General features: G+C 44.0%; 1 protein-coding gene across 1 annotated transcript in view; it reads left to right on the top strand.

Moving 5' to 3' along the window:
• Nucleotides 1-23,402, top strand: part of PNCK (pregnancy up-regulated nonubiquitous CaM kinase) — a 161,716-nt gene that overhangs the window by 123,974 nt on the left and 14,340 nt on the right. Inside the window, exons 7-10 of the mRNA XM_082264521.1 lie at nucleotides 4,432-4,507; nucleotides 6,378-6,490; nucleotides 18,303-18,381; nucleotides 22,288-22,375. Of these exons, the coding sequence (XP_082120647.1) occupies nucleotides 4,432-4,507; nucleotides 6,378-6,490; nucleotides 18,303-18,381; nucleotides 22,288-22,375 (356 nt within the window). The remainder of the gene's footprint in view (nucleotides 1-4,431; nucleotides 4,508-6,377; nucleotides 6,491-18,302; nucleotides 18,382-22,287; nucleotides 22,376-23,402) is intronic.

The raw sequence follows: 23,402 nt of genomic DNA, 5'->3' as shown, positions 1-23,402 counted from the left end.
TGGTGTATGCACCAACCTTAAGCCTCGTACACACGCACCGATTGTTGGCCGACCGATCGGCTGTCTTTTGTCCAGTGTTGTTGTGATGGTTGAAATGTGCTCTAGACTGCACACGAATTTTGTCGGCCAACAACAACCAACTGCAGAAGTGATGTCATGTTCTGGTCTACTTTTCGTGTGTTTTTTCTTCTCTGAGCATGCCCAGTCTTGATCATCACATTTTTGTCTGCCGAAATCTGTACTGACTGAGGAACAATCGGCCGTTCTGCTGACGGCCAACAAAAATTTTATAGCATGCACACCAGATTTTGTTCGGCCGAAAAGTCGGTTGTCGGAAGCATCATACTAACAAGCCGACAATCGGCCGATCGGACATTGACCGAAAATTTACGGCCAACAATCGGTGCGTGTGTACGAGGCTTTAGACTTCCATTATTTGGAACTACCATGGTTGTCCTCTGGTGAATGAAGGTTTAGAAGTTGAAGTTTGTGTCCTGTTTGGTTGCTTTGCTGCTCATCAGAAATACACAAATCTAAGATGTCTGTCTTTTTCTGGTTTGACTGTGCCTCGTTGAGCATCAGAAATACACAACATTGAAGTTTATTTTGTGTCGTTTCTCTTTAATTTGGTTATTTGATTCTTATTGCTTTTTAGAAATACACAACATTGAAGGTTGTGGGTGTCCTTCTATTATACCTTATTTTTCTGTACCCTAGAAATGCACAACATTGAAGTTTGTTGGTAACATTTCTGTTGGTTATATGGCTGTACCCGGGCTGCTGAATCAGAAATGCACAACATTAAAGGTTGCTATTGACATTTCTGTTATATGACTACCCTGTTACTAGTCAAAAATGCACAACATTTAAATGTTGTTAGTAACATCTCTGGTTATATGGCTGTTCCCCCCTAGGGCTAATCAGAAATGCACAACATTAAAGGTTACCGGTGACTTTTCTGTTATATGACTACTCTGTTACTAATCAAAAATGCACAACATTTAAATTTTGTTAGTAACATCTCTGTTGGTTATATGGCTGTACCCTGTTGCTAATCAGAAATGCACAACATTAAAGGTTGCTAGTGACATTTCTGTTATGACTACCCTGTTACTAATCAAAATGCACAACATTTAAATTTTGTTAGTACCATTTCTGTTATATGGCTGTACCCTGTTGCTTTTAAGAAATGCATAACATTAAAGGTTGCTAGTGACATTTATGTTGGTTATATGTTGGAACCCCGTTGCTAATAAAAAAAATGCACAACATTTACATTTTGGTAACAATATTTCTGTTGGTCATATGACTAATCAGATATGCACAACATTGACGTTGGCAGTGTCTTTTCGCTATGTGACTGTACCTTGTTGCTAATCAGAAATGCACAACATTTTCAGTGTCTTTCTGTTTATGACTGTACCTTGTTGCTATTCAGAAATGCACAACATTTTCAGTGTCTTTCTGTTATGACTGTACCTTGTTGCTAATCAGAAATGTACAACATTGAAATTTTTTAGTGTCTTTCTGATATATATAACTGTACTTTGTTGCTAATCAGAAATGCACAACTTTGAAGTTTGTATCTTTTCCTTTAATTTTGGTTATTTGACTTTATCCTATTGCTCAATAGGAATTCACAGTTTGGAAGGTTGTTGGTGTCTTTTCTGTGTTAAGCCCCGTACACACACGCAGATCGTCTTCATACAAACGTCGGCGGACGAAAGATCTGCCGATTGTATGCGTGTTAGTATGGTGCCTCCGACAGATGTCTGCACACAATCTGCGGACAAGAGTCTTTCTTGCAAACATGAAAATTTTTGTCTGCGGACACCAGAACGGACAATTGTTTGCCTGTCAGTACAGAAATCAGCCGACAGACCGCAGATTTGCAAGACTGGGCATGCTCAGAAAATAAAAAACACAGGGAAAGTTAACCATTACATGACATCACTTCTGCAGTCAGCTGAAGTCTGCAGACAAAATTCTTGTGCTGTCCTTGTGCTGTCTTTGCACTTTTCAACAGACACCGACATCCCGGGGAGAAAAGATGAACATTTGTATGACGACGATCTGCGTGTGTGTACGGGGCTTTAGTCTTATGCCCCATACACACATGCAGATTATCTGCAGACTTTTGTCTGCAGACTTACCTTTTCTATGTAGTGCAAGGGCCTGCCGGATTGCATACAAATTGAAAGTGTTTAGGTTTGACCTCATATTATATGGTTTTGGTAAGTCTGCAGACAAAAGTCTGCAGATAATCTGCACGTGTGTATGGGGCATTAGTCTATCTGGCTGCACTTCAGAAATACACAACATTGTTGTCTATGCATATGTCCTTTGTCTACATCTATTTTCTGGTGCTGTGCGTCAGAAACGCACAATCTATGATCGTCTATATTTGTGATATTAGTTCTACATGTATCACTTTTTTTTTTCCTTATGACTGTACCTTGTTGCTAACAGAAATGCACAACATTGTCAGTGTCTTTCTGTTATGACTGTACCTTGTTGCTAATCAGAAATGCACAACATTGTCAGTGTCTTTCTGTTATGACCGTACCTTGTTGCTAATCAGAAATGCACAACATTGTCAGTGTCTTTCTGTTATGACTGTACCTTGTTGCTAATCAGAAATGCACAACATTGAAGTGTATTAGTGTCTTTCTGATATATAACTGTACTTTGTTGCTAATCAGAAATTCACAACTTTGAAGTTTGTATCTTTTTCCTTTAATTTTGGTTATTTGACTTTATCCTATTGCTCATTAGAAATTTGCAGTTTGGAAGGTTGTTGGTGTTTTTTCTGTGCTGGTCTATCTGGCTGACATTGTTGTCTATGCATATGTCCTTTGTCTACATCTATTTTCTGGTGCTGTGCGTCAGTAACGCACAATCTATGATCTTCTATATTTGTGATATTAGTTATACATGTATCACTTTTATTTCAGACCTTATTTTTCCATGTCGGAAAATTCAGTCCCTTACATTCAGGCATACCAGAGGCATTCCCTCTGCTTGAAACCTGGTAGGATTGTAGGACACTGGAAGAAGGTTATAAAACCTCCTCCTTTTATAGGACCTTGTTCATAAGGTTTTTATGGCCTAAGGATGCAGTATCAGAACTTATCTGACCCCTATAACCACCTCCAAAAGGGTTTACAGTTCTATATCTATCCTTCATATCACTATCTTAGCATAACTGGTTGTAGTAAGCCAATGCGAATGTTCCACTACTGCTATGGATTTAATTTGAAGTAGGGATCTGCTTAATATTTTCCTCATCAGTATCAAAAGGCATTGAATGGTGTTGAAGTGGATTATGGTTTCAGACATCTGGTAGGATACCTGGTCTCTACGGAATGGTTAAAAACATTATTTTACCAAGCTCCTTTCCACTTAATTTTATTGCATTTTCGGGCAGGGGTATAGGGAGTTTTTGGTATATAGAGCATTTTCACATCTGACATGCCAACATTCAGATGTGAGGGAAGCCATAGGTTGGTATACTTTAGGTACATACCTGTCCAGCTTTCTGAGTCCAGGGAATAACCTTCCCTTAATCTATTCCCTTAAGTGGGCTTCCCTTTTCCCATCACTATGAAAAAGTAAGAAATAATAATTTAAAGGGGACCTCCAAGGTTTGTCTGTTAGGGAGCCTCTTTTTAAATCATTCTCCTGAACAGAGTAGTGTTTAAGCCAGATCCTCTTTGTTGATCAAAGTAGTGTCCTTGTTTCACAGAGCAAGTCTTGGATTAGTCCTTTTAGTGGCGCTAAGAAGTGATACAGACATGATAGGCCACGATTGCAAGATGGTTTAGGCAGTCAATCCATCTAACCTACTGATTTCACAGGTTTTCTGATTCCATCTTTAAGATCCCCCTCCACATAGGTCCTGCATCCGAAGCAGAGAAGGCAGGGACATCGGAGGGGCAAACCTGCTGATCAGCCTTTTGATCCAAGATATCTTCATCAGTCATAATGGAGTGGATTTAAAATGGGCTGCAAAACCTGGCATTTGGCAGGAAGATCTTGCAGGCAGTGGTCCCACCCTAAGGTAGGTCTGCGGTTACTTGATTATCCTCTTATGTGTTGCCGTCCTGGAAAGTGAGAGGAGAAAACTGACGGTTAGGCTTACCGGTAACAGTATTTCTACGAACCTTCCAGGATGGCAGGCTTACTTCCCACCCAGTTAAAGGTGGCAAATACCTAAGTGAATGTACACCCCTTGTAGACCGGTTGGGAGAATTACTATTTTACAACTGAGGGACAAGGGGAAGGGTGGGGCCTTTTAAACAGCTGTGAACTGATTGTGTTTTCTGTAGGGCAGAGCCTCTCATCTCTAATTTGTTGCCGTCCTGGAAGGTTTGTAGAAACACTGTTACCAGGATGGTCTAACTTTCGTTTTTTTTTTTTTTGCATCTGCAGCCCCTGAACTCCTGGAGCAGAAGCCATATGGGAAAGCTGTTGATGTATGGGCCTTAGGTGTCATCTCGTACATTCTGTAGGTATTGCCCAGTACTGATTCCTATTGGCTGTGTCACATATATCTCAGATGATTTAGGGGAAACAAATTGAGTAAGCATAGGGTATTGGCCAAATAAACCAAAACACTTTTAATAAAAAAAGCTTTATTTTACAAAAATTACTTCAAAATAAAAAAAAAAATTAATTCTTAGGACTGCCCCATGAAAACCTTTAAAAACGTTCAAAAGAACGCAATTAAAAATGTTTAAATGTTTTACCTGGGCAGTCCTAGGAATTACATTTTTTTTTTATTGTTACGTAATTTATTTGAGCAACGCTTTACTCAAAAATGTACCTTATATCATATTTAATTTTGAAGTCTATGTATTCATTTATTGTGTTTTCTCTCTCTCTCTGTCTGTCTCTCTCTGTGTTTCTGTGTCTCTGCCCCTGTGTTTTTGTCTCTGTCTCTCTCTTTTATAAAGTCTCCATAAGACCCCGTTCACACTGGGGCGATCCGACTTGCCGGGGCGACCTCACAGGTCGCGGTGCGCAGCTCGCACCGTGACCTCGGAGCGGCCGGCACGGACTTCATAACATTGAAGTCAATGTAGGTCGCTCCAGGTTGCCCCCAAAGAAGCTCAGGACCCTTTTTCTAAGTCGGAGCGACTTGTGTCGCTCCTATTAGAACGGGTCCACAGCTTCTCTATAGCAGGCGACCTACGACGACCTGTCAGGCGACCAGGTCGCCACGGGGTCTAAGACCCTGATACTTTCCATCTCTTCTCATGTGTCTTAATCCACCTTATGATATATTTTATTACATTTACAAGGCAAACTCTAGGAAAACATAACATTTTTTACATAACTGAAGCTTCTGTAAGTAACTCTGAGAGCGTCATGTTTCAGGAACAGATCGTAGGTGGGTGGTATTTAGGCAATATATAGACTGCAGGCATTCTCAAGAAGTTGAACTTAAAGAAGTTTTTTTTTTTTTTTTTCTGTCTCCCATGTGACAAAGTACATGTTGTATTTTGTCCCATGTTGCTAGGTTCTTCCTAACCCTAGCTATGGGGTCAATCTGCCCCCTCTCCCCTCCTGCCATCATGGCTGATCCAATAACAACTTAGGAGACAACTGCTTTATAACAGCAGTATTTTGCCCCATAGGGGATAGAACAGCAAAAAAAAAAAACAGAAACAATGATAGTGCTTCTTTAGGTAAGCCTTTCTCTTTATAGGACAGACGAAGGGAATGTCAAAGCTCTGGAGGTGCTCATGCCTATGATTATTAATCCAGAGAGCCAAGCAGGCAATAAATGGGAGGCGCCCAATGTGAAAATATTGACTTTTATCTCTGAAGTCAGAACTCTGTCATGGTTTTCACCCATCCTACCACTCCTGCAGTGTCCACTTTAGCAGGTAGTACTGCTGCCAAATACAGCACACTCAAGTCAATGGGGCCACATCACAACCACCCTGCAGCTGCGTGTAATGCACAAGCTGGCATTGTGGTGCTGCAGGCTTTCAAGTGTTAAAACAGGTGTCAAAGAGGAGATATGATGCCTCTGAGCCATTTGTCAAAAGTGGTGGATCGGTTTTCACAGGGGCATTGACAGCCAGAAGTGTAAACAACCCCATCATTTCTGGTTGAGAGGAATGGTGAGCTGAGCTGCTGTTGTAAGGACTTGAACAACTTCAGTGCTTCAGATGGAAACTTAAAGGATGAATTGCACCACAGTTCCTTTAGATACAGAGGTCAGTCAGGGCTTGTTTTAAAGCACTGTTTTTTAGGAATACATAAATACATGAACCTCTATAGTCTGGCCATAGGTCAAAGTTTCATTTTAAAGTGATTTGTAACTAAATGGATGAATAAATGTTTACCAAGTTGTTACTATTTCATAGACTGTGTGGATATCCGCCTTTCTACGATGAAAACGACTCAGAGCTTTTCAATCAAATCATAAAAGCAGAGTATGAATTTGATTCGCCATACTGGGATGATATATCTGAATCAGGTACGGTGTATCCTAGCCTATCTGTTCCTATTTTTAGCTGGACTTTCTTGGGTTTTGTACAGTAAAAGAGGTGGGGCTCATCTCAGTGAACGCCAATAAGCTGAATATGGAAATATGAATGAAGTGTGGTTTGGTAGATGGGAAGGGTCGAGAAGTTTATGTGTGTGTGGGGGGGAGAGAATAAGGCTTAACAACCATGATCACTCACAAAAAGAAAACATGCTGTAGGACACTTCTCTAGATTACTAAAATTACAGCACTTTCAAAACTACAAATTCATTCTTCTCCATTTCTACCTCTTACAGCCCCATATATAAAAGATTAGAGTAAAAAAATACATACATGGAAAGTCAAATTAATATATTTCTTTTACTGGCCTGAGTAAACACCGTATTTGAGCTTGGTTTGGTTGGAACCCAGACGTTCGCTGCCATTGCTGAGTAGCTCCGCAGCTACACAGCTACACATATACAAAGAGACAGAGATTCCGGTGACATCATATATTGGGTCAATGATCTCACAAGCATCCCCCCACCGCTTCATGTGCATCAGCTCTGTGGTGGGAATCCTCCCCCAACAACTCATTGGACCAGCAAAGACAGCTAACTTCAGGGTTTCAACCAAACCAAGCCCAATTAAGTTTTAGACAACCTTTTTTTTTTTTTTTTTTTTCTTTTTTACAGAAACCAAGCTTATCAATGCTAGGCTGACTTCAGGGGGCCTATGGGCCCAACAAAAATCACCAAGGGGCCACAGGTTGGGCACCGGAGGCCTAAAGAGATAATGCACCTGTTACCTATGTTCTAAGATAGCTAAGATAAATTAAATTAAAATTTCTCTTTTGTTCATTGACAGACACAGCTTCTAGGAATCTTGACCAGTGGGTATACTCCCCCCTACAGGAGTAGGACACTAGGCAGAAAAAAAGGCTCTACTACGCCTATGGGTAGTCCCACGAGGTATACTCCCCCTCTCTGCTATAGGTACAGGAGTAAGGACCTAGTTCCTTGCTGGTATCTCTGATCCTGGCAATTTTTTATTTTCAAATAGATTTTTTCTCCTGTTTTTTTTTTTTTTTTTTCCTGTGAGATCTACAATCAACTGCATGCTGGGTGGATGAGGGCCCCTCCCTGAAGTGTTCGGACCCCCAGGTTCCCCTCCTTCCCATTAGGCCCCCCTGTACTCTGGTGGTCCCTGTGGGTCATCTAGCCCCCCCTCCCCTCCTATCATGGGGTAGTGTGGCGGTCTGGTCTGCTTTCTGGGGCTTGGGCTGGGGCAGGGCGCTGTGCTGGTGATGGAGACAGGTGTGCCACCAGCGACCTGGGGAGGAGGGGGGCTGTACCTGGTGGGGGCTCCTGCCTGGTTCCCCCTTCCCTTCTGTGCCTTGCCTGGGCCCCAGGGATTTCTTTTGGCCTGTATTGTGTATAGACCAGCGGCCATGTTTGTGTAGTCCGGTGGCCATTTTGCATTGGTCTGGTATTGATATCAGTGGCGGCCATTACAGAGGAGCCTTCTGGGCAGCGATTTCAGCTGTGGGAGCCCGGGTGGTGTTACCAGCGCGGTGGGGATGTCCCTTAGCAGTGTTTTTCGCATGTTTTGTGGGGTCCCCCTATTCCTCATGGAGTCTTTGGAGCACGTTTCTCCACCTGACCCCCTCTCAGAGGCTGCAGGCCCTCCGGGTCCCAACTCTCCAATAATGCACTGACGTCGGTCCTGGAGTCCTTTGTGTCCCGGGTTGAGGGGGCTTTTGGGTGGCCCACCTTCTCCTGCCTCATCTGAATCTGATTCGGCCACCGCAGATGTGGCCCACCCTGAGGGGTCTGCAGTCCCGCGCCCTGATTTTTCAGATAGTGAGGATGATTCCTCCACACCTGTAGCCACGCACGAAAAGGCACTGGTGGACGCACTGATTGTGTCTGTGCGGGAGACTTTAAAAATGGAGTATGCAGATGAAGCTGCGGCGGGGGGCACCACTTCCGTTTGGCACTCACAAGCCGTCTAGAGCGGCAAAGGTTTTTCCTTTCCCCTCCTATTTTGACAGATTTTTCGAAAAAGAGTGGAAACGACCTAAACTCCTCTTTGTGGTCCCTAAGCAATTTGCAATGAGGTACCCCTTTGAAGACTCCCTCCTTAAAAAGTGGACTCTTCCACCGGTCGTCAATCCCCCGGTTTCCAGGTTAAGAAAGGCAACCATGATCCTGGTTGATGAATCGCCGGCCTTTAAGGATCCGGCGGACAGAAAATCGGAGGCTGTGGCCCGCAATATGTTCACTGTTGCGGGTTCGGGACTTAGGCCGGTTTTCACCATTGCCCTGGTGTCGCAAACTCTGACCGAGTGGGCTAAACTTTTACGCCGTGACCTGAAGGGGGAGCAGCCCCCCCCCCTGCCTTTGCTGAGCTAGCGGACCAGTTGGTCCAGGGTCTGCAGTTTACCTGTGATGCCTCTTTGGATGCGGTTCCCTTGATTTCTAGACTGTCTGTCTGTTTTGGCAGTGGTCCTTAGGCGTGTTTTGTGACTCAAGTGTTGGTCTGCGGACCAGACCTCTAAAAAAGCCTTAACTGATCTCCCTTTTCAGGGAGATCGCCTGCTTGGAGCTACCCTAGATGACATCATTACGAGTCTCACAAGGGGGAAGAGTACTTTTCTTCCGCAGGCTGGTAAAGGAACCTCATCATAGACGTGGCCCGTCCTTCTTGGCTCACAAGAATTTTTTTCGGCCCTCAGGGTCGGCTGACAAGGGTTCAAAGCCTTTCAAGGCCTCTTCGGGAGGATCCAAGCGACCTTGGTCTGGCAATCTGAAAGCGGGATTCTCCAGACCCACGGACAATGCTCCTTTTGAATGAAGGTGCGCCCTCATCCGTGCCTGAGGTGGGGGGACGTCTTCGCTGGTTTTCGGGCCCGTGGACCTCCTTGGTGCAAGATGAGTGGGTCCACAAAGTGATCTAGTCCCTGTACAAGATCAAGTTTCATTCTTACCCTCCAGACTCCAGAGAGGTTGTTTCCTTTCAATGTGCCTCTGACCCCAGACCGATTGCAAGCTCTCTTTGGGGCGGTGTAAGACCTGTTACATCAGGGGGTGATTGTCCCAGTTCCGACCTCGGAACGTTTTCAGGGGTTTTATTCAAACCTGTTCAGGGTTCCAAAGAAAGATGGCAAGGTGCGTCCTATCTGGGTCTCAAGGCCCTGAACTGCTTTGTGCGGGTACAGAAGTTCAGAATGGAGTCCATTCGCACAGTGGTAGCATCCCTGCATCAGGGGGATTTTCTTGCCACTATCGACATCAAGGACGCTTACTTACACATTTCAATATGTTCACCAGCGCTTCCTCTGCTTTGTCGTGGGAGAGGAGCATTATCAGTTTGTGGCGCTACCCTTTGGTCTCACCTCCACTCCTCAGGACATCACAAAAGTGTTGGCCCCGATGCTGGCATTGTTACATCAGCGAGGAATCACAATGCTGGTCTACCTGGACGACCACCTCCTGCGAGCAGGGTCCCCTACTGCTCTGGTGGACAACGGGGAAATCGCTATACACACTCTGAGGGAGTTCGGCTTGCTTATGAATTATCGGAAGTCTGCTCTGGTTCCTTCTACAAAGTTGAACTATCTGGGTCTGACTCTGGACTCGGCTCTAGCCAAAGTGTTCCTTCCTCTGGACAAACTCCAGAAACTGCATGCTGCAATTCATCTCCTGCTGTCCAGCAGGTGGTCATCCCTCCGGACTTGCATGCAGGTGCTGGGCCTGGTTATTTCTACCTTCCAGGCAGTCCCTTTTGCACAGTTCCATATGAGGTCCCTGCAAAGGGAGATCTTGGCCAAATGGGACAAGTGTCCGAAGTCTCTGGCCAATCAGAGCCGGCTGAGTCAGGGAACAAAGGAGTCCCTGATATAGTGGCTTCGCTCTCCAGCTCTTCATCAGGGCAAATCCTTTCTCCCCTTGTATTGGACAGTGGTCACCACAGATGCCAGTCTGTCTGGGTGGGTAGGTAACCTGGCCAGAGCTCCGTTCAGGGTGTTTGAACACTGGAAGAGTCCTGACTCCCGATCAATGTCCTGGAACTCTGAGTGATCAGACTGTGCCTGAATCACTGGACAGATTGTCTCCAGGGGTTTCCAGTGCGAATTCAATTGGACAACGCCACACCCTGTCAATCACTAGGGTGGAACAAGAAGCTTACTTGGTGATCCACAAAGATAAGGTGGTTCTTTGCCCCTCTCCATCATTCCTTCCTAATGTTGTCTCTGATTTCCAATTGAATTAGGTCATTGTGTTGCCTTCCCTGTGTCCCAGGCCAAAACATCCTAAGGAAATTGTGTTGCATGCCCTAGATGTGGTTCGGGCAATTTGGATGTGCCTGGCAGCTTCAGAGTTTTTTAGGAAGTCGGACTTACTATTTTGTGCTCACAAATGAGCCTCAAAAAGGACTGTCCGCTTGTTCTGCGACCATTTCTAGATAGATCAGACAGATGGTGATACAGGCCTGTTCGATTAAGGGTCAGGTTCCTCCTTTCCCCGTGAAGGCGCACTCTACTCGGGCGCTCAGTGCTTCATGGGCCTTCCATTTTCAGGCGGCAGTGACGCAGGTGTGCAAGACAGCTACCTGGCCGTCGGTGCACACTTTCATATATTTCTATAAAGTGGATGTGTTGGCATCTGCGGATGCCTCTTTTGGCTGTAAGGTTTTGCAGGCTGCTGTTTAGGATGTCTGTTCCCTCTTTGGGGGTGGTATTTTCAGGTGGGCTCCAGCTGTTTTTTTGTTGAGCGCCTCTTACCTGGTTGGCTACTGTTTAGCATTGGGGAATTGTTTGCTGTTCCCACCCCTCATGTTTTGACACTGCTTTGGGACATCCCACTGGTCAAGATTCTCAGGAGTTGTGTCCATCAATGAATGAAAGAGAAAATTGGATTTTTGACTTACCATAAAATCCATTTTTCTGATGTTCATTGATGGACACAGCACCCTCCCTCTATGGAGTTGTAATACTTATGACACTGCTTGTGACGAAACAGAGTACCTATAGCAGAGAGAAGGAGTATACCGACTGCCCATAGGCGTAGTCAAACCTTTTTTCTGGCCTAGTGTCCTACCCCTGTAGGGGGCAGTATAACGCACTGGTCAAGATTCTCAGGAGCTGTGTCTGTCAATGAACATTATAGAAATGGATTTTACGGTAAGTAAGAGGTCCTTGTTTACTTAATATAATAATGGTAGCAGTAATTCTGACATCTGCACTACTAATTACTACGATGTGTAATATTTAAAGATATGTTCATTTTAAAGGGTAAGTTCACCTTTACACAAAAAAGGAAAAGATGAACTACTTCCAAACATCCTGGCCACCCCTCTGAACCCCACTTCACACAGCAGTGTAGTGCTTTGTCCACCACAATACACAGCCCTGAAGTGAGTATCCATCATAGTGCTCACAATGGCAAGAATTCATTGGCCAACCAACTATGCTGACCAGTGAGAAACCCTTCATTCTTATGGAATACCTTAGTGGAAGTCTCAGATGCACTTCTCATTGGTCAATATGATCATCTGGTCGTTCTGACCAAAAAGCGTTTGCCATTGCAAGCATTTTATTGGCTTCTCATTCCGGGGCTGTGTATGGTGTACGGACCCTACACTGACAGCATGGAGCATCACGACCGTTATGGGCAGCGGGGTCTACAGTAGGGACCAGGATTTTTGGAGTTAGTTCAGCTTTTCATTTTTTGTCAAGATACGCTTTAACCGCATCAATACAGGGCACTTATACCCCCTTCCTACCCAGACCAATTTTCAGCCTTCAGTGCTCTCAGACATGATAATTACTCAGTCACACAGCTACAGGTTCAGCTACACTGTACCCAAACAACAATTTTATAATTTTTGTGCACCCAGAGCTTTCTATTGGTGATGTTTAATCACCGCTGTTTTTTTTTTTTTTGCGATATAAGCGAAAAAAGAGCGAACATTTTGAAAACAAAATACTTTTTTGTTTTAGTTTATATTATAAAATTTTGCCAATAAGTCATTTTTTTCTCATAAATTTGAGCCAAAATGTATACTGATACATATCTTTGATAAAAATAGCCCAAGTTAGTGTATATTATTTAGTCTGTGTGAAAGTTTTATAGAGTCTACAAGCTATGGTGCCAATCATTGAAAATTGATCACACCTGATGTACTGACCGCCTATCTCATTTCTGGAGGCCCTGAAATGTCAGGACAGTACAAATATCCCCCAAATGACCCCTCTGGAAAAAGTAGACAATCCAAGGTATTTAGTAAGAGGCATAGTGAGTTTTTTGTAGTTGCATTTTTTTTTCCCCACAATTCTTGAGAAAATGAAGAAATGTGTGTATATATATATATATATATATATATATATATATATATATATATATATATATATATATATATATATATATAATATATGGGCTTTGTGACGGATGCATATGGGCTGTGTGACCGATCCAGATGGGATGTGGCAGGTTCTCTTTATTTGGGGGGGGTCGTGTGGTGCACAGTAATGTAACAGTAAAGTAGATATCACTCACTGATCCCTGCTCTCCTCCTCACACGCGATCGGTGTGTGAGGAGAAGAAGCCGGGATCTCCTTGTAACGGCTCCTCTGTTGACAGTTGTGACCGGCTGTGATTGGACACAGCCGATCATGTGGTAAACATCCAATTTCATTGGTGGTTTACCATGATCGGGGATGGGCTGTGCCCCCGGGGGTGCGCATTAGAGGCGTATTCTGCTGGACATTATATGACGCCCAGTCAGGATAAATTACCCACTTTGCGGCCATCATATTGCTATAGGACAGGCGGGAAGTGGTTAAAGTGTAAGCAATGCTATGCTGGGGCACTCAATCCTCTTATACTGATCTCCTAGGCAGGTTTTCTCAACCAGGGTTCCTCCAGAGGTACCTAGGGGTTCTTTGAGCAATAAGCAATTTCTGTCTCTTAGATAAGTTCCCTCTGATACCATTGACCTTTTTAACTATCTGCAAGGGGGTAATTCTTCCCAATGACCACAAGTGTAAGGAGCATTTTTCCAACTGACCATCACACTAATGTATCATGAGGTGTGTGTGTGTGTGTGTGTGTATGTGTGTGTGTGTGTGTGTGTATATATATATATATATATATATATATATATATATATATATATATATATATATATATATATATATATATATATATATAATATAAAATCATTTCTAGCAGGGGTTCCCTGAGACTTGAAATGCACTTCAAAGTTTCCTCTGTGTTGAAAAGGTTGAGAAAGGCTGCCCTAGACAAGTCAAAGATCCTATGGTTAATTATGGCATGGGTATGGAGAAGTGCATATATGGGCCATATATCCTTCTGGTCTCGCTGCCTTTTCCTCCATCTGTGTGGATAAAAAAAGATCCTCCTGTCATCTTCGCTCTGTATGACTTCACTGGATGCTCCTTTCATCACATTCCACCAACATTTTTTAAGCGAGACGGTTTAAATTCACTTAATGCTTGTAAAGCAAAAATATATCTTCATGCTTCCAGAGCCACAAAAACCCCTTCTAATAAAGACAGGAAAAAGATCTTCACTCGAAATAAAATGAAATAATAGGATCCCCAGGGAATAGAGGTATCCTAGCTTATAGCTGTCAGCCATTAGAGATACGTTGGGGGACAATACAAAAGAAACCAGTTCATAGGGAACTAGATACTGCTACTGATACAATGCTACTGATAACTTAAATTGCAGCAGAAATGTTTAACTTTTGATGTGTTTTTTTTGTCATTCTTTTGTGGTTGTGTGATATTTCAAATGGGTGTTATTTCTAATGAAAGCCAGTAAGGCTTGAGGACAAAAGGGACCTTGTGGCTTGATTGGGCTGCCTGCCCGGTTAAAGTAATTGAAGACCGAATATTCAGATTCTTACAAAGTTCAGCCATGACTTGTTCTTTATTAGTGGTTGCATAGCAGGTGGTTCTTAATGCCCAGCAACCCATCAGGGTAACTGAGAACTGTAGCCGAGCTTTTACCGACAGCTCATGATCACATACTTACAATTGGTAGCTGGTAGGACGGGCTCCAGACGACATCAGCACAGTGCTGCCAATTACATTTCAGAAATGCCAAACATTTAGGGTATTTGGCTTGGAAGAATCTGAAAGCTGGTTATTAATTGTTGCTAAGGAAGTAGCAGGTGCTGGCACCCACCACGTCCTTACCAACCACTAATGTCACCTGGTCCTTTCACTTATATGACCAAGAGTCCCTGGTCACATAAGCAAAGGGATGGGGATAGGGGGTGAGATCATTTCTTAACCACTTAAGCCCCGGAGGATTTGGCTGCTAAAGGACCAGGGGTTTTTTTGCGATTTTTTTACTGCGTGACTTTAACGGACAATTGCACGGTCGTGCGACGCTGTACCTAAACGAATTTGACGTCCTTTTTTTCCCACAAACAGAGCTTTCTTTTGGTGGTATTTGATCACCTGTGCGATTTTTTTGATCACACGCTATAAACAAAAAAAGAGCGTAAATTTTGCAAAAATAACAATATTTTCACATTTTTTTTATATGAAATTCCCCCCAAAAAAAAGTAAAAATCAAAATTTTTTAACATTTTTCGGCCAATTTGTTTTATGCTACCTATGTTTGGTAAAAAAAATCGCAAAAAGCGTATTTTGATTGGTTTGCGCAAAAGTTATCGCGTTTACTAACAAAGGGAAAGATTTTTGTCATTTTTGGTGTTTTTTTTTTTAACGCGTAATGGCGGCGATCTGCGATTTTTTTTTTTCGGTACTGCGACATTGCGGCGGACAGATCGGACCCTTGACTGACATTTTTGACACTTTTGGGGTTACCAGTGACATTACTGCAGTAATCAGTGCTATACATATGCACTGTTACTGCAAAAATGACACTGGCAGGGAAGGGGTTAACTTTATTGGACAGGGAGGGGTTAAGTGTGTCCTAGGGGCGTGATTCTAACTGTGTAGGGACATTCCTATTGGTGTAAAAGCAAAGATCCACCGTTCTACATAGTAGAACGGACAGATCTTTACTTTTACACAGGGAGAACTGACAGGCAGCTTGTTTACACAAGCTGCTCTGTCTTTCTCCCTTCACAGGAGCGATCGCAGTGTGACTGGCGGACATCGAGTCCGCCGGTCACACGCACTGACTTGCCTGTGAACGAGCCGCGGCGGGCGCGCGCCTCGGCGGGCGCGCGCCCGCCCGCGATAGGCTCGCAAGTCAGTGACAGGCGAGTGACGTACCGATACGTCACTCTGCCTGGCCGGGGCTGACCGCCGCAGTATATAGTCGTGCGGCGGTCGGCAACCGGTTAAATATAATAAATGGCCATATTTTATAAATAATGTTTAACACTATCCACACCCCCCTCCCTTATATTGCTCACCAGGGAGCTGTCATTTGCCAAGTGGTAATTTTTCTTTTTTTCCTTCGACGGGTATAGCGCATCTTGATTGACATATATGTCCCCCTTTCCTGGTTTGGAATTTTGTGGAGGGGGGACCTAATGCTTTATTATTTTATTTTTTTGTATGGGCTTCTCCTGGAAAATCCACTTTTTTTTTTTTTTTTTTTTTTCCATGAGGCCCCCCTTAAAATACATATCGGACCTAAAGATGGTAGAGAATACTAGGAGGGAAACCCATGCCATTTTTTGTGAGGGTCCTCCATTAACATCTGTATGACACCCTCATCTAGGATAAGCGCCTGGTATAGATAAACGTAATCCTATTGTGTCCTTCTGTTTGCCTACAAACAGGAGGAAGCAGCAAGAAACTGTAACTTTGCCAGTAATTTAAACACGCTCTTCTCTTTGTAAACTTTACTGTTGCTGTAGTACAGGCATGTCCAACCTGCGGCCCGGAACCGCAGGCAATGCGGCCCACTGCCCCCTGACAATTTTTTTTTTTGCTGAGGAGGAAGGAAGTCGCGTCGAGGGCATGGCCACATCAGCTTACAACTAACAGTAGGCAGAGGCTGCCTCAGAGGGGAGGGGAGCATGTGCAGTGTTTCTGACTCCTACCACCATGACCACTTCAAATCACTAAAGTGACCATGGTGGTTTAGAGTGTTCCTTTATTATCTCTCAGAAAAAGTAACCCTCTGTATACTGATTCCATTTCATTTGATCATCCTCTAGTTGTGTTAACTCACTGCGGGGGGCGCGGCGGCGCGGAAAGGGCGCTGCGGCATTTTATTACTTATGTACCTTAACTATAGTATATATTTTATATGCGGCCCGAGAAAATTTCTCTACACTCAATGTGGCCCAGAGAAGCCAAAAGGTTGGACACCCATGCTGTAGTAGGTAATATAAATTGCACGGATGCACCGCCTCAGGCATCCCCCAGGCATGGTATTTATTGGAGTATGGCATTTTTAATGTTTCACTTTAAGCATTACTAAGATCACTGCTTGCACCCAAATTACATTTCTTTAAATTTCTTTTTTTTGGCTTTGATACATCTCACCCAGGGCAGTACCCACTTCCCAATGCCCATTGTTTGACAATTCCTTCCATATTATCCCAGAAAATAGCCAGAACTTTTTTACCATTCTATTCCCATTGATGTCAGTTTTTGCACTCAAAATATATACATGTTCGCTGAACCCCTCCCGTACCGAACCCAGGTATGTTTGGCGCATCACTACTAACCCCTAAACAACTATGCATTGTTGTCCGCAGGGCACTGAGTAAAGGCTAGTTAAACGTGTAGGAATCTGTATATTGGGATCTCTACAGTACATCCAATGTTTAGTGATATTTTGTCCTGTAGAACAGTAATTCCCAACTTCAAGTACTCAAGTATCTCCAATAGACCATGTTTTGGAAATTTCCTTTAACTAAAATAGTTGACATAAATCTGAGAGCTGTACGGTAAGTAATACAGAAGTGGTCATACATGTTTTATCAACTTGCAGAGGTCATTCAAATTTTCACATGTTGGTAGAACAACTCTTCTTCCTCTACAGTAGTTTTTTTTCCCTCTTTCTCCGTCCTTCCTTCCTTCCGTCCTTCCTTCCTTCCTTCTTTCCTTCCTTCCTTCCTTCCTCCTTCCTTCCTTCCTTCTTTCCTTCTTTCCTCCTTTTTCAAATTAAATTCTAAGCAGAAGCAGTGTGCCATGAAGGAGGGGTGCAGGCTGTCTGACATCCACAGAAGGATACAGATTGTTTATGGGGATGACACCATACACAAGAGCAATGCACCCAGATGGATGAAGTTTAACGAAGGGGAAACCAACATTGAAGACAAACCACACAGTGAGAGACCATCAATGTTGGACAGTCTGCATTCCTCCTTCATCAAGATCTCAATGAGGGCACATTGCTTCTGCTTGGAATCCATTATTTACCTGCAATGAAAAAGAAGATGAGTTTATACAGGGAGAGTTAGGCAGGCCATATAAGAGTTACTCTACAAACATGTGAAATGTGGACAACCTATGTAAGTTATTAAAAAAAGTTATACCCACTTTTGCATTACTTTCAGTATAGCCCTCGTACCAAGCCATGGACATTGATTTAATGCACCTATGCAAGGTGGAGAAAATCCTGAAAACATGACCTGTTGGGGGTACTTGAAGACTGAGCCTGGGAACAACTGTCGTAGAACGGTGTGGTACTGGAGTACCAGACAAGACAAATGAGAATTTCTGATGGTTGTGGACTTCCTGTGACACCAGAAGTGTAGGTCTTTGTCTGCCATGACTAGACTGTCGTCAGTCAGTGATAAATTGTGGGGAGCTGTAGAACTTTGATCCTTATATTTTTTTCATCTGTTTACTCAGCTAAAGACTTTATCCGACACTTGCTGGAGAGGGAGCCGGAGAAAAGACTGACCTGTGAACAAGCCCTACAGCATCCATGGTAAGATTACCAAGCTGACCGCTCATCTTGCGTTCCAATGAGAGAAAATCATAACGGCCTATTTATTATGTAGCACTGTCCCCATAGGGTTTGCTGTGTGTTGACTTCTAGGGTCTCCCTCTGATTACCTGCACACAGTTGATGGGGGTTTTTCACATATCCCTCCTTACTCCCGGTTTGTTCCTTACTCAATAAACAGTCCAGGAATATTTGGTTTTTGTATTTATTGTGGAACTTGGATGGTAGAAGGGAATAGTGGGACTCTCCAACCGAACTATTCACAGTAGACAAGGAAAACTCTCTTGGCCTCACCAAATTATTTGTGGAAGCAGACACACTGCTTTTACCATACTGCCACTTGTATAGATAAATTAGGTCTTCTTGCCCTTTTTAGCAGCAGACTTGATGCAACTACTTTATCTTCAGGACACTCTCTAGCATCCCCTTGACTGACACCCGTTCACTGACTCTTCCACCTCAAGGGATGGCCCTCACATGACAGGCCCCATGACATAGATCTGTACTCACTGTAGGCAGAATCAGATCCTTTGCAGTGTCTTCCAGTCAGCTCTGCAGGACATCCAGGTTTAGCTCCTATCTGACTTTCAGGCCCTCAGGTCGATTACCCAAGTTACATTGCAGCTTCTACAGAGGAGGGGCAGCCGCCCCCTCTCTCCGGGACCCCGCTCTCCAGCCGAAGACCCTGAGCACATGTGCCTTTGGCATTTATACAGTCACCCAGCATGCACTTTCCTCTGCCAATCACCAGGTCTGTAACAATGCCTGTGCCCTCACTTGTCAGGTTTCCTCCCACTGTCCAATATGCCTACCTTTTGGACCAGTGTGAAACATTCAGACAAGCTGAGCTTGTGCAAACCCTGAGCAAACCCTACCAATGGATCCTGCTCCCTGATAGGCAGAGAGCACTCTAAATTTACCTGGAAATCTTCATGGTAAGCAGAAAGACCCAAAAATTAAACTCTCATCTGATACCTACCTAGGAGGGTGCTACAATAAACAGGCATAATTTCTTTGCAGCGCACAGGTGCAAACAACACCAATTGAAAATAATGTTATTTCCCTTGCCATTGTGTTGCCGATGCTTTGGACAACACTGCCCAATATGAGCAAAAAACAAAACAATCAATTCAGTTCGTATCAAATCATACAGGCCCTTGCACTTCATAGTTGATGGTAGGGATCTAAAGGAGATTATACTATCAATTTTATAGTGCATGGTGAATTATTGGAGCAAAGGATCACCAGCCAACCATTTGTAAAAGTGATCAGTTCTTATTGTACGCTCAAAACTAGGCAAACAAAACCGCTTTCTTCAGCAAAACAAAGGAAAAAACAGTCCATATTTTTGATATGATGAAAAGAACACATTGGCACACCACCAGCGTACCAATCCCACACCAGGGTTTAGGGTTCCCAATCTGTAGAAAGGTTGCAGAAGTTCAGCGAACAATGTCTCAGATGCCAGACAGTCCACACTTGCCCCTTGTAGGCCTTCCTGCAGGTGGGTTAACCCCTTTGGGACCAAAGTCCCTGTAATCAGGGTTTGGAGGCTCTTTCCCACCCAAAGTCTCACCGAGTCTCTGAATTCTGGGTCCCAAATGAAGACTTAACAGTCCTTTAATTGGGCTACCCGAAACGTGGCACCTTGCATTGGTGAAAACCCATGAGAAACAGTGGGGGATTTATCTCCTCTCCAGGACCCATCCCTAGTGTCCTGTACAGTAATCCACCTTTAATCTTAACTCCAGATGGATATAAAATACCTAAATAAATGCAGCTTAGTACTCAATGAAACATTATCATCAGCCTCTTGGGATTCTTTATACAGCAGTATTTAGACTGGGGGAGGTTGTTGTGAGACCGGGGGCCAATCAGGTGTGCTGCATGCAAATGTGTTGACAGTGAACATGCTAACAGGACATTAGAGCATGGTGAGCAGAAGGTTGACCTCCCTGGTCAGCTTCTGTTTTTTCACTATCATTTAGAAGGCTAGGACTGAAGAGAGGACCCCACTTTATTCCTTAGATATAAATGGTGTCAAGCACCTGGCTGCACTGTGTGGCAGAGCTGTGTAAATCCCAGGACTAGATGAGTATTAATACAAATCGTTTGACTGGTAAAACAATCCTGTATATGTAGTCCATTTGTGTATTTAGATCGCTTTTGGCAGTCAAGCTTTGATTGCAGAATAAAATATCTATGGTCGTTGAGGCTCCTACAGGCAGAACAATGTTTATAAGCAGCACGTTCTCAATTTCTCCGACCTTCCTTTTTCCAATCTGTTTTTTTTAAACGGCAACAGAAAAAAATAAGACTTCATTCCTCCTATTAAACAAGCATCCCATGGCCCCGCAGTGCTTGGCAGAGCTCCCAGCCATTCCCCATTGCATTCTGGGTTCGTTTCAGGAGTCCCAATAATTGAGTGCAGTTTTTCTTATGTGATGAATAAGCGGCAAAACATTTAATAGAGTAAATGATACTTGTGTACCCATTCAGTGTGATGGATGCCGCAGTGTTGGTGCTCCCAGCAAAGTCAATCTCTTTGGTTAGATAGAAAAATGACCTGATCGGCGCTCAGCAGCCCCCGAAGGAGAGGCGGGAGTCAGATAATCCAAATGAAAGGAAAAAATACAGAGTTGGAGCGTATCTCCGGGCAAACATCTAAATACGACAATGAAATACAGATAAGGGGAAGTTTTACTTGCCAAAGGATTTGTATTTCTGTCTATTAAGCCTTGAGATTTACACAGCTCTGCCACCCAGCACAGCTTTGTCTGACTTTAAAGAAGACCTGACTTTTCTCTAATGCAGTTAGGTAACAGAAAAGGGTCTTGTCTCTCTCCCAACCTGTGACTGGACAGTGAAGGAGAAGCAGCAAAATGATGAGCTCATCTCTCTGACTTACTAAATACATTGTATAACCTATTAATCAATACAGATCTGCAGTAATATCAATCATTTTTATCTGTCTGGTGGTAATATTTATAGTACACCTTCCATCCATTCCCCCCCCCCCCTTAATAGTGTCTGTCCGTCCACCCACCTATACATTTCTCCCTACTTCGACAGTGTCTATCAATCCATCCCAAAACAGCGTCTATCCATTCATCCATCCATCCATGCCTCCATCCATCCAATTTAAGCTAAATGCATAATCTATCTATATGAATCTATTCATCTGTTATCTACTGTATATCAACAGTGTCCATCAATCTGTCCATCCCTTTCTCAACAGTGTCTATCAATTCATTAATCCATCCCTTACTTGTTTGACAGTGTCCATCCACCCCTCCATTGGCAGCATTCATCCATCCCTTCTTCCCTCAACACTATCCATCCACCCTCAACAAACTCTATCCATACATTTCTCCTTTGACAGTGTTTATTCATCTATTCTTCTATTCACCCTTCCCTTGACAGTGTCCATTCATCTATTCAACCCTTCATCCATCCCTCCTTCCCTTGACGGTGTCCATTCATCTATTCAACCCTTCATCCATCCCTCCTTCCCTTGACAGTGTCCATTCATCTATTCAACCCTTCATCCATTTCTCCTTCCCTTGACAGTGTCCATTCATCTATTCAACCCTTCATCCATCCCTCCTTCCCTTGACAGTGTCCATTCATCTATTCAACCCTTCATCCATCCCTCCTTCCCTTGACAGTGTCCATTCATCTATTCAACCCTTCATCCATCCCTCCCTGTCTTGACAGTGTCCATTCATTCACCTCTCGCTCTTCAGCAATCTGCATCAATCCATCCGATTAATGTCAATGGCCTAATATTTGATTGCTGTGTATATAAAGGCAGTAAGAATCATGCTATATACTATGATCAGATTTGATATCTCTAATCCCACATGCTGCTCTCTCTGCTCCTGGCAGGATCTCTGGAGATACGGCTCTAGAACGAGACATCCACGGTTCTGTCAGTGAGCAAATCCAGAAGAATTTTGCCCGGACTCAGTGGAAGGTGAGATGATCATTGTATTATGAATGGTCTGCAACTCTTTGGGGTCAGTGTATAAAATGTTTGCTCGATCGTTTCGATCACGAAAAACATCCGCACAGCTTCCAACTAAACTTGCTGTATTGTGTGTAATATAGTTATCTCCTATGGTCATAAGTGTCAGCTAGTGGCTGTATGCCCCCAACCTCCCAATGTGCCAACCCTCCCCCCTACAGTGCCCCCCCAGCCTACTGCAGAGCCTCCACCCCCCATAATTCCCCCAACCTCCAACAATGTCCCACAATGCCCCCTCAACCTCTCACTGTGCCACTAAGACTGCTGCAGGACCCCCCCCCCCAGCCTACTGAAGAGCCACCAACCCCCCATAGTACCCCCCAACATCCAACAAGGTCCCACAATGCCCCCTCAAACCCCCACTGTGCCAACCAGCCCCCTGCAGTGCCCCCCAGCCTACTGGAGAGCTTCCAAACCCTCACAGTGCCCCCAACCTCCAACAATGTCCCACACTACCCCCTCAACCTTCCACTGTGCCGACCACCCCTCTGCAGTTCCCCCAGCCTACTGAAGAGCCTCCAATCCCCACAGTGCCCCCCAATCTCCAACAATGTCCCACACTACTCCCTCAACCTCCCACAGTGTCCCCCACTACCCCCTCAACCTCCCACAGTGTCCCTGTAAAGTCCCCAGCCCTTGCACAGATCTGAGCACCCTCCAGAGACCCCATTCCCCACAGTTTTCCGCCGCCCCCTCAAGAAACCTTCTATCCCTATGGGCCACCACCAAGTCTGCTGCAGAGCCCTTTAACACCCTCCAGAAGCCAAATCCCCCCCCCCCCCCCCGGGGCCACAGTAACTCTGTCCCATCCAGAACCCCTCCAACATTACAATCCAAACCTTGCAACCCCTTTTCTTGGGTGGGTATATAGCATAACTTTTTTTTTTACTTTTGGGGCATGCAAGGTTTTAGAAGAATTTACAGGGCCCTGGTCCCAAAAAAAAGATCAAACTGTAAGCATGACAATCGGTCATGT

The sequence above is a fragment of the Pelophylax lessonae genome (assembly GCF_965119305.1).
Source record: "Pelophylax lessonae genome assembly, chromosome: 7".
NCBI classification, from domain to species: domain Eukaryota; kingdom Metazoa; phylum Chordata; class Amphibia; order Anura; family Ranidae; genus Pelophylax; species Pelophylax lessonae.
Note: the sequence above shows the minus strand (reverse complement) of the source record. Positions and strands in the feature narration are given on the sequence as shown.